Genomic DNA, 12,242 nt, shown 5'->3' with positions numbered 1-12,242 from the left:
AGAGTGAGAATTAGAAGTGGAGGATTTTTAAGGGGACGGGGCAGTGACAAGATCCGTCAACACCAGAAAGTTGGAGATTTATATGAATTGACGATATTAGCCCATTTTAATTTCCTCGTTGCCTAAAGTAGCCCTTAATGATTCCAGAGTCCTGATGAGCGTGGTGCAGGCCTTTTACTTTGTGTTTGTTGTGGCCCGTTAGGCCCATTTTACCGGTTTTAGATTAGGCCTAGCAATCCAAAAAAAGTTATAATAATTTATACATGATTAGATGTGGAATTTGGTAAACACTTAGGTGACGATAATTTTGAATTAACGAAAATGATCAAATAACTTGATAATTTAATTTTCATATAAAATAATGAAAAAATTTGTATTATTGATGTAACGTGATATATAAAATTAACAAATATTAATATTATTGTTTATTTAATATGTGAATTAAAATTTTTTTAAAAAATTATAATTATTTTATATTATAAATTTTTATATTTTCAAATTAACATTAATTTTAATAATTTTTTTTTACTTTTTAATGTTTTATATAATATATAATACAATTTATTTATCTTTATTTTGCTATGATTTTAATAAATTAGCTTTATTTTTTAATTTGAATATTTTTACCTAATTTTATATTTTAAAAATTAGTTTTCTTTTCAATAAATATATTTGTTAATTTAATAATTGAATTCTATTTTATTATAAAGATAAAATTAGTAATATTTTATAAATTATTATTTTTAAATAATATTAAAATTATTAACTTATATAATTGTATAATATGAATATGCATAATTATTTCGATATCTTAAAATAAAATAATTTTCAATTTTTAATAATATCAAATATATTAATTTTTAATTTTTAAAAATTAATAATAATTAAAAAAATATTTTAAATCACAAATAATAAAATCGCTTTAATAATAATAATATTACCTCAATAATTGTTTAATTACGGTATAAAATTTGAAAATGATATCAAACTCTTCTTAAACAAAACGCGTAAGAGTAAAAGCAATTAAATTTATAGCATAATAATGTTATAGAAAGCCTTCACGTGTATGGTTTCTTCACTGTACAAATTTCCATTGACCCTAAAAGTTCATCAGTCATGATACAGAGCAAATTTATTCTGCAAAGACAACCCGGCATAAACTAGGTTGAAGCACACTGAAACTTTGGCCACTGGCCTACAAATACATAGGTAAGATACCAAAGTACCATACAGAAAAGCAGAAGATAACAAGAAAAAGGAAGTATAGCAAAATCTGACTCGCCCTGGGTAAAAGTTTCCTCGACCCTTCAAATCATACAAGGAAGTGGAGAGAGATGCCGCTCGAGGAAGACAAAATGCCAAAGTATCGAAGTTGCCCTATTAAGAGACAAATCGCCCTTAAGGAGCGTGATTCAGTTTCAAACAATCTCCATTAATTCCCACTTTCCTTGGAAAAGATTGGTGGGAAATGATAAAAAAGAACCATGAAAGAAAGAGCACCATCAGCAAGAAACAAGGCGCCTTGGCTACCCCTGCCTTGCGGGGTTTGAGCATTTGATGCCATTGGCAGGGGCGGCCAATGGTGCAGAATTAAGAGGGTTTATACTGAAGCTTTGTAAGGGTCATATAGGTTATAATTTTTTATTGATTAGTACATGTGTTGTCACTTCTTGGTAAAGGGAAAGCAAAAAGTGAAGTGGAAAGAGTGAACTGGACGTTGCTAGTTTCAGCATCTTCCAAGGGATATGCTATTGCCACCATCCCTAATTTGGGCCACATATGATGACAGCACTCTTTTCTTTCTTTCCTTCATTTCTTTTTTCAAGCCCCTAGGATTTTATATTGCGATGGCTACCGTTTCCTGTTTATCGCATCGGGATAGCCCCTTTCATCCTGTCGCGGATCACGTTTCACGAATGGGACTTGTCGACCACACACGTCCTGCCAGGTGCAACAAATTTTGGGCTGAGAGGTCTATACGCCGCTACTGAATATTAGTAGGAAAGTGAACTTAATTGAAGAGTTGACTCTTGATATAATTTTAAATCTCAAAATTTACCAACTATTCGAAATTTGCTAGCACGAGAATATGATTTTTCTAGGAAAGAAAAGCAGAAACAATCCAACTAAGGAATCTCTAACCCTGGAATCCAGTTTTGAATTTTGATAAAGAAAAATAAAGGATTTGATTGAAACTTCTCATCGTTAAAGATCCGATTTCTAGCACGTGTCATCATATTATACCATGTTCACAAAGCATTCTGTAGTTTGATTCGCACAAAATAAAAACCTCACAAAAGGGCATGTCATATTTAATAGAGGGATGGCTTTTTCTTTATTGTTCTATAGATTTTTCTAGTCTGAATAACATTCACGTTCTGCGTGACACCAGCAGTATCATTCTTTTGTTCTCTGAAACAGAGAACTTAGATACTCTTTTTTTTTTTTTTTTTATGGCGTAATGCCTTTAATTTTAAGCACAATTCTCACTTTGCTGATTCGTGACTCATGCAGTATAAAGTGCAATACCAAATTATATAGGCAGTAGTTTTCTTTTACCAATGAAAGCAAGGTTCACCTACGGATTTGTAAACTAGCAATCAAAAGTTACTTTTATCCATAGATGTTGGGATTAAAATTTTAAATTTATTAAATTTATTAGATGTTATATTTTAAAAATATTACAAGAAATAATGTGGAGTTCTTTACAAACTAAATGTCTAAATGCCTTATTTACACACAAAATCCACTTCTTTTTTCAACGAAAAGGAGATTGAATTTAGTTCTAAATCTGTCTTGAGAATGTGCTTCAGGATTCTGGCCTGCTGGCATGAATGGACCAAAAATATTGCATTAATATGGTACTCTTGCCTACAATCAGGCTGCCATCGGCAAAGCCTGGGGGATTTTATTGGTTACAAACCCAGATAAGCAACTTTGTTTTTTGTCTATGGAAAACATACTTTCTCGAATATCAATGAGATTGAGTGTAGCTAGCACAGTATTTTATGAGCATTTTGTAAGGACGGGGGGGAATGAAAGAAATTGCTTAAAATTGGAAAAGAATTGCTTAATTGGAAGGGTTTGAGGACCACCTCCTCATACTCTTGACTCCTCTAAGTTTCATGACAAGTTCTTCTCTCTGAGCTTCTACTTCTGCATATTTAAGGCTCATGTGGAGATAACGCTCGCGTATGTCTCTTAGCTCTGCCTCCAGAGATGATTTTGTACGTTCATACTTTTCTTTTGCTACAACTTCACCTTCAATGGGTGATTTTCTAGGTGTATTTGATTGACTTCTCCGACCCTCTGATGACCTGGAAGATGATAGCAGTAGGATAAGCAGGATTCATGGAGTTGAACTTTATGGGAAGATAAATTATGGGTTTTGACGCTGTAACATGTTCCTACTCCACTCACCTATTTAGACGAACTTTATACTTGTTATTTGCTTCCATAGCCTTGGCAAGTTCATTTTCAAGGAACTGAATCTTAGAGACAGGAGCAACTCCAACAGATTGAGGGCTTCCATCATGGAAATCGTAATTATTGTCCTGGATTGAAAGATGGAAAAAGGAATTGAATGCTCAAAGGGTGAGATGGAAGCATTTCCTAAAAGAAAACTATCAATTATACGATTTCATATAGGAATCAACAAGATGTAAATGCAGTAAAAAAAAAGTCAATTCTAAATCTAGCAATTATAAAATTTCATAATGGAAGTGAAGTTCTTACTTCTCTTTTATGTTGGTTTCTGTGGGAATTGGACTGCCGCTGCTTCTGTTTCTCTTCCACTTTCAGTTTCAATTTTTCTTCAAGGGTTTGAGCTTTTATCAGAAGCTCATCTTTCTCTTCTTGCAGCTGTTTTATTTGCTGCTGGAATTGTCTGTTTGTTTGCTTGATCTGGTGAAGCTCATTTTTAAGCTCTGCATTATCCATTAATAATGCCTCTTTTGCCATGAGGTCAGCCTCCATCCGCACAAGTGTTTCTTCCAAGGCTACTTTTTCGTGTTTATAGTCCTCTAATTCTGATACAACCTCTTGCAAGGTAGATATCTGCTCCAAAAAGGAATTTTTCTCTGCCTTCAAATCATCACATTCTCCAGATACTAAAGAGAATGAAGCTTCCAGTTTCTCTTTGTCAGCTTTAATTGCATCACGCTCATCTCTGAGAGCCAAAATGTCATCCTGAAGATTTTCTAGTTTCATCAGCTGAACTTTCATATTGGTAGACTGTTCTGATCCTTTCTGCCTTTCATATTCACAAACAGTTAGCTTTAGTTCAAGACCATTCACAATGGTTTTAAGTTTCCGTTCACTGGACTTGTAACTCTCCAACAACTTTAGAGCTCTTTCATGCTCTGCCATCAGTTTTTCCCGGTTTTCTCGGGAGGCTGCAAGTTCATCCAACAGGTCTTCCACTTTTGTTTTAGCTTCAGTATGTAATTTCTTGAGTTCATTTTCAGTATGTTTCATTTTCGATTCGGCTTCTTGGAGAGCTGACTCCAGTCTAACTTTTCCTGCATGTAAACTAGAAATTTCACGTAAAGCATCATAAGCTGTTTTCTCTTTCTCATTATTCACTTCAGAGAGTTGCTTTGAAAGGTTTTCCACCTCTTGTTGAAGATTCTCAACTTCATTTGTCTTCTTCAAATACATTTGATTCCAGGAGCTTTCTTCAAGCTTCTGTTTCGCCTCAAGTTTCTTGCTTTTGTCATGAATGGCATCCAATTCCAAAGTCAGGCTTTCCTCTCTTGATGCAAAATCTTCAATCACCAAAGTAAGATTTTCTTCCAAAACTTCAATCTTTTTGTTGCAATCAGTCAAGCTTTTATCTGACTCTCTCAATTTGGCCGCCAAGTAAGCACAATGCTGATCCAATTTTGACTTTTCCTTCCTCAATTCTCCAGCTGACTTCTTATGTGAATTGCTTTCTTCGATGAGTGTCTCAGTAGTTGCTTGTAACTTTGCATTTGTTCTTCTCAGATATTCACACATATCTTGAGAAGCTAACCACTGATCGCGCATATCCTGCAGATGCGTTTCCATATCTGTTTTTTGAGCCTCCATCTCTTTTCTAGATCTTGTATTCTCATCCTTGAGACTTGTAGCAAGTGATTTCGAATCCTCAAGTTGCATTTGAGTTGAATCCCTCTCATCTTTCAAATCTTCTAGTTGATCTTCCATAAGGGACAGGCGTAATGACAACTGCTTATTTTCATCTTCCAGCTCTAATAAATGTATTTCAAGTTCATGTTTTACTCTTTCTAGGGCTGAAGACTTCCTCTCAGGAAACTTATCAGCAGAAACATCGGAATCCATGCTGCTGCTCAGCACCATCATATCATTTCGCAGATCATCCAGGCACTTGGTAGCACTATCACTTTCTCTTTGGACGACTTCCATCTTAGCCTCTAGTTGAACCTTTTCTCTTTGGAGATTAGACACCTCAGCCTCTAGTTTACTTTGATTCCGTCTAAGTTCCACATTCTTCTCTTCCTTTGACTGCATAGTAGCCTCAAGTGTTTGTATTTCAGTCCTTTTTTGAGTTAACTCCTTTCCTACTTCAGTTACTTCGGATTCCAAATCCATTTTCTGACTTTCAAGTTCCTGAATGTAACTATTATAGTCACTTTGAATCTCCCTGAGAATTTTCTTTTTAAGCTTCTCTTCAAGAAAAAGCATTTGTGACTTGTCTTCACTCATTTTGAACCCGGTACTAGCTGAAAGCTCATCTGATGAAAAATCAGGGGTTGTAACTCCTTTGAAATTGTTCTTCGTTTCCTTTAGCTTCAGTAGTAATTCAAGGTTTTCATCAGTCAGCTCATTGCAATCACTTTCTAACTCTTCTAGTTTTGCTTTCAAGGCTTCAATTTCTCTGATCAGATGTGCATCACCACCCTTTCTGGACTCCAGTTTCACAAAATGTCTTTCTTTGAGAGACTCGGATAGCTTTACTTTCAAACCGACAATTTCTCTTTCTTTAGCTGCTATATTATTTTTGTATTCTTCCTCGATATCCAAAAGGCAAGCACTTTTTTCAGACTCCATCTCATCTTCTTTGTCCTTCAAGGCCTTTTCAAGAAGTTGAACCTTGGCCTGCAAATTCTTCTCTGATTCTTTTGATTGCCGCAGCTGGATAACCAAGTTCCTATTTTCCTCTGTGTTTAGCTGGATAGAGTTTTCCAGTCCTCTGAATTGTGACTGCAGGGATGAAATATTCTCCATTTCAACTCTTTGCTTTTCTACGGTCCCTTCCAGTTCCTGAAGAACTGAAACAAGCTCAGCATTTGCATCTTGACTCCTCTTCAACTGCAAAGCCAGGTTAGCATTGGACTCTTTTTGGAACTTAATTTCATTTCCCAACTCCTGATGATTATGGGTTACTCCTTCATCCTGAAATGTTGAATCTTCCAAGGTTGTTTGTTTCACCATTGACTTCTCCAACAACAATTTCAGCTGTTCAACTTCTTTCCTTAGTCCATCACATTCTGAATTTGCTGCTGATAGTTCCATATCCAAATTTGCTTGATTTTTGGACTGGTCAGAGTATTCTTTCCTCAGTATGTCTAAGTCAAGCATTAACTTCTCGGCATTCCTCTTCCACATCTTTGCTTCTGCAGGAAGTTCTTCAATCGTTTTTTCTGCTGTTTCAAGAAGATTCTTAGAAGAATCTGTGACTCTCAGAGTTGATGCAGAAAACTCCTTCTGATTATCCGAAAAAGTGCTTTGTGAATCCATAATTTGTGAATCAAATGATGAATGATTTGATTGAGAAGGATCATCAAGATTACAATTCCCATCAGGTAAACTGTATTGAAAAGTGGGTGAATCTTGTTTTTGTATCAGGTTCTGTGCATCACCATTCAAATTGCTTACTGGAGAGAAACTTTCCCTCCCTATGGAACTCTCTGCTGAATCATAGCTGTGAAGTGATTGTGAATCTGAAGTCGAGAAACTTGCTTCCTATAAAGAAGGAAGAAATTCTGTTAGTTTCCAGGACAACAAATATGACAAACATATTAAAAATAGATTTGTTTGTACACAAAAAATTGCAACTCTCTTCCTCCAAGAATGTAATAACTCATGGCAAACAGTTTACGATTCAAGAACCAAAAAAATGAGAGCAGAACGTACCCTACTCTCAAGTGCTCCTTGGTGTGGGGCAGAGACCAAATCTTGACTAGGGGACGATCCGACACTCTTTGCTGTTACACTCTCTGTCCCATCCGAATTAAGGCTCAGATTAGGAGGGTCAGTGTTATTACCGTCTTCATGGGAATTTGTCTGCTTTGATTCATCTTCCCTGAAATAATCCATACCAAATCGTCTAATCCTATAGAACATCTAAGAAAAAGAAAAAAAAAAGGGAACAAAGGGCTCTGGAGGATACTAACATTGGTTGTGGTCTTGGTGTCAAACAATGAATTTTTACCTGCATATCAAAAAGTATAAGCATAATGTTGTTAGAAACAAAACTTTGCTTCAATTTATGTCTAATTCAGATTAGCAAAATGCTTTGATTTCTGCATTATCGTTTTCTTATTACTCCCATTGCGATATAAAAAAAAATCATTCAGCTAACTTCTAATTTGATAGTAATAATTTCCAGTTTCATGTTCCGCCAATGCTCTTTTTACGCAAAATGTACGTCCTGGAGACAGCAGCTAAATGGAAAAAAAAAATTGTATAGCATACTGTACTGTATAAGTATCCATGAAATTAAAAAGAAATTAGGAATTTTAAACTATGTATTGATAAAAAAAAGTGAAATAATAATGATCTTATTATCAATTCTTAACCAAAAAAGGTTATTTCATTGTTCTGCTTTGAAGTAAGTAGGTGAAAGTTTTCTGCTCTCGGTGAAATACCAACAATTTGGTAGGGCATGGCAGCTCTGGTTTTCGTTATAAACTAGATAGTGGCAAAGGTGAATTTGGTAAGTGACTATCTTTCTAAGATTTTAGTTCAATTTTCATCTCTTCCAAACCTGGATTTTCTTTATATAAATGAAATCAAAAATTGAGAACATGAAAAAAATTACAAATGTTACGATTTTGAAATTTTTACTTTTTTACATCATTTTTTAAAAATAATTATATAAATCGAGTTAAATTATAGATTTCTTACGAACACGAATTTCGTAACAAGTAACAAAACTAAGATACTAAAAAATTTCCAATCAAATAATCCCTGTAATTGCCAGCCTATGTATTTAAAGCAATCTCAACCATATTTTCCGAGTTTCAACATGTTAGTGCAATGAATGATCCAGGGGCCAAACCCAGTAAAGGCCATTTAGCCATAAAAGAAAAGGTTTACTCATAGGACCCTAACTCCTATGGCCAGCCCCAGCGCCTTATAACGGGTCAGTTAACTACCGAGCCGAAGGGCTCCTCGGCTTGGTCTTTATTCCATTCAAATTTTTTCAATTTAGAGTCACCATAATTTTTTGTTTTTCTGACCAAGTAATCACGATCATCACCTGTTCTATATGGATTACATTTTGATCTCTTTAAAATAAAAACCAAAAAAGAAAAGGAGGAAAAGATAAAACAGGTCTTGAACAGAAGAAAAAAAAAAACCAAAGGAGAGAAAATCATATTGTTGATACTCACTTGCAAAATTGTCCCATGGCTACATTTTTTCAATGGCAATGAAACTGGAACAATGACGGTTGAATTTATATAGCCAGTCATGTTCACTGTAGCCTCTCCAAGAATGCCAGATCTGGCTGATCCCTGCAATTCAACATTCATTTGCAACATTTACATGTTATTAACATGGCCAGATCAGGTTCACAGAACAATATACAGAAGAAAATGTGTCATTCCCCAGCAAAAATAAGAAGGATGTTAAGAATTCAATCATGGAGCTGAAACTGATCACTGGAAACAAAGATCAACATTTTTATTAACATTACCATTGCAACAACAAACTTGAAAAGACAATCTCCAATCTCATCGGGAGCCTGTTTTCCTGAAACCCAAATAGATTCTGACACTGTCTCTGTCCATTGACAAGTTCCATTTCGAGCTACTGCTTTGCCTGTCTTAGCAATGATTTTCCCATTCTCCACAGAGACAATAGACATAAACAACCTGTCCCATCCTTTTGGTACCTATCAAAACATACCAGAAAACACGCAATGTTTTCAAAAATGGAACAAAGGAAAAAACAAAACAGAAGAAGACTACGACACTATGAATTACCTGAACAGCTTTGAAATTGGAGAATTTAAAATCAATCTTTTCCCCTGATTTATTAGTTGGCCTTGTTTTGTGCAACCTGAACATTGTTTTTCCAGCTTTTTTTTCCTATATCCTTTCTTTCTGAATTAATCTGCAAATTTCAGAGAAAACGTAGCAAAAACATTACCACCTAAAGGGAGATTGTTAGCTTGCTAGTCATTGTTGTGAAGCATACTGGTTAACTTTATTGTCCTTCTATGAAGAGAAAAACTCTGGTGAACCAAATTTTATACTACTACACTTGCAACAATCTGACACATGTACAAAAGTCAACATTGAAGCAAGACTTTGAGATTTCTGGCCCCCCAAAAAAGGTGAGTTTGAGATGGCTCAAAATAAGTTGCTGGTGATTTAAGCTGGTAAGAAGAAAGTTCCAATAGGCGTGCAAACAAACTGGACATAACTGCCCTGAGACAAAAGTAGAACAAGGTTGGGTGATTAATCAAGATTCAACGGTCTAATCATTAGGAAATGGGAGAAACATAAAAATCAATATTTAGGTGATTATACCAATATGATTTTTGGGTTTTAATCTCCACCTTAGCTTTGTTCGATAAATTCCATTCTATAAAAAAATTGTTTTATTCTCGTATCTGCCAAAGTCTCTCTTGTAATTGCCTGAGGTGTTATTACGTGGGTATGGCCGCAGGGTACCTCTAATTATTTATTTTTATAAATAGTTTGGTCTCTTGAAATATTTCCATGACCAAAGGACTTATAAGAAAAATATTTGAAATATATGTATATGAGCTAAACATTAAATTTAGAAGTTAGAAGTGTTCATAAATTGAATCAAAAATCAAATTTGATTGGTAGTTTTAAAATTTCGCTTAGAGCTTAGCTCGATTTGCACATTTAAACTTGAATGGATCCACTATTATTTTTTTAAAAAATAAAAATTATTTATATATTAATATTTTTAAATGTATTTTGGAATTAAGTTTAAATAAAAAATATTTTTAATTAATAACATGATTTCAGTTGGGCTGGCCTTAAAATCCTTATTCAAGGCCCGACTTACATTCGATCCACCCGTGGGTCTGGTGAACAGTTCGGACCATAGATAAAGCGAGCTGCCACTATTGTTTTAATGTGAAAATAAAGCAATAAAAGATTCACAAGGAACTCAATTATTTTTAAAGGGATTACTAAGGAGTATTTATAGGCCACTGAAGGTGCTTTAGACACTATTTATCAGTAAATATATCTCTTCCCTAAGGTTGTAACTTTAAAATATAAGTCACTTTCAAACATTAAGGAAAACAAAATTTGTTCATTGTAATCGATTAATTCATATTTCCCAAAATTTATAGTTGCTCGTTTATTAATTGATCAACTAATTTGCTCCAGAGGCTTGAGACCATCAATTAATTGCATATATTAATTATTTATTTATTGAAAAGTTACAACCAAGGTTGTAAATTTCGTAGAGGAAAATATTTTGGTTTTTTTTTATTTACAATGAGATTTGTTTCGTTGTTACGTTATTTTGAATTTTTTTATTTAATTAAAAAATATTTATAAATACATATATACTCATATATATAATAATATTATTAATAATATGCAAAATAAATATATAAAACATTTAATATTGATAATGATAAGTATAAAATTAATAAAATTACTTTTATAACAAAATTGATAATACATTTATCTATTTATGATCCTATTAACTATAAATATATCTACTTCAATATTAAAGCAAATAATAAAGCCATACTTTTCTTTTTAATTTTATATTATTTTCTTTCTTTTTCTCTTTAATTATTATTTTTCATTTACCAAATCATGGTTGTTCCATTAGACACGATTAATTTTTCAACAATAAAATATTTTTAACATTTAAGTATAAATTGAAAAATAAAATTTGTTGAAATCAAACAAAATCGTCCAAAAGTCACGAAACCAACAAGATTGGTGCAAAAAATTACTTTTAATATCAGATTTTATCAAAATCAACATGTATTGGACTAAAACGAGATTAACAACTATTGTTCCAACATTTAGATTTTTATGTTGCTTAAACCAAATAATATAATAACTTATTTTTTAAAAAATGTGAGGTTGTCAGGAATTGGACTTTAATTATTAAAATTAAAATTAAAACTTCACTTATTAGACCTGATGATCAGGAAGCTTTGCTGCTAGCCACACTTAATTGGTAAGCATAAGTCTTTTATTTAATTACATGTAACTGATACATTGAATTGTTTTCTGTTAGATGTACATTACAATTTTATGCTTTCTTCAACAGTCACGAGTCTGAAATTCCGTCTGTTTTGAGTACTTTGGTGTTCATCATATGTTTGAAAGCTTACATGACTGAGGAAGAGGCTGATAAAGTTGGCTCACTTTCTTACACGCACCACTTTTACCATTTCCCTTTAGGAAATACTAGCTCCGAAGTAAAGTTTGTTCTCCTCTTTTTCAAAGAAGTTGAATTTGTGGAGCCACGTCGTGTTGTATTCCTAGGGTTTGATAAGTACCTGGTAGGAACTTGTCGCGCAAGGCAATGAAACTTCAACTATATTAGGTGCTTTAATCTGATGTAAATTTTGTCTTGTCATGCAAAGCTGTTCGAAAGATTCTCTGGTGTTAAGACTTAAACCAACCAACAATTTATCAAGAGGGGGGGAGGATATATTGTGAACAACCTACAATCCTTCGTATTTAAGGCTTATTTATGCATTTTGTGTCCTACTCTAACTACATGTTTCAATAGCTGAATCACATTGCAAATCTCATCTTGTTAGGCCATGGCTGTTGCTGTCAATTTCTCAGCACAAGCCCTCCGACTGCGAGAGAGGACATGTCCTAGGGCAATGAAAGGCCTCGCCCTCATTTCAACTTGCAAAAGAGAATGACGAAGCAGCCTTAGCCATTAAAAGGCAGGCAAAAAATATAACAAAAAAAGAAATTATCCAACAACTATGAGGTCTCTTCGATTTGCCAAGCTCACAGGGTTGGAATGTGTAGCTCGATTGGGTT

The 12,242-nt window shown here is 33.9% G+C and overlaps 1 protein-coding gene across 1 annotated transcript; it reads right to left on the bottom strand.

Annotated features, from left to right (window-relative positions):
• Positions 1 to 2,782: 2,782 nt before the first annotated feature.
• On the bottom strand, positions 2,783 to 9,409 carry LOC111311792 (uncharacterized). The gene is made up of 8 exons (XM_022911487.2): positions 9,213 to 9,409; positions 8,924 to 9,121; positions 8,619 to 8,741; positions 7,398 to 7,435; positions 7,138 to 7,306; positions 3,736 to 6,966; positions 3,421 to 3,554; positions 2,783 to 3,317 (listed from the first exon to the last, which is right to left on the bottom strand). Exons 1-8 carry the CDS (start codon positions 9,294 to 9,296, stop codon positions 3,071 to 3,073), a joined length of 4,224 nt encoding a protein of 1,407 aa, XP_022767222.2. The 5' UTR covers positions 9,297 to 9,409; the 3' UTR covers positions 2,783 to 3,070.
• Positions 9,410 to 12,242: the final 2,833 nt, after the last annotated feature.

The sequence above is a fragment of the Durio zibethinus genome, chromosome 1 (assembly GCF_047325235.1).
Source record: "Durio zibethinus cultivar Kanyao isolate XHJ-2024 chromosome 1, ASM4732523v1, whole genome shotgun sequence".
NCBI classification, from domain to species: domain Eukaryota; kingdom Viridiplantae; phylum Streptophyta; class Magnoliopsida; order Malvales; family Malvaceae; genus Durio; species Durio zibethinus.
Note: the sequence above shows the minus strand (reverse complement) of the source record. Positions and strands in the feature narration are given on the sequence as shown.

Bases quoted from the DNA above. Each gene is read 5' to 3' on its own strand.
- LOC111311792 (XM_022911487.2), bottom strand. From the start codon at position 9,296: ATGTTCAGGTTGCACAAAACAAGGCCAACTAATAAATCAGGGGAAAAG. The intron at 7,436-8,618 runs GTGAGTATCAAC...TTTGATATGCAG, and splicing joins GCCATGGGACAATTTTGCAA to GTAAAAATTCATTGTTTGAC. The intron at 3,555-3,735 runs GTAAGAACTTCA...CTTTCAATCCAG, and splicing joins GAAACCAACATAAAAGAGAA to GACAATAATTACGATTTCCA.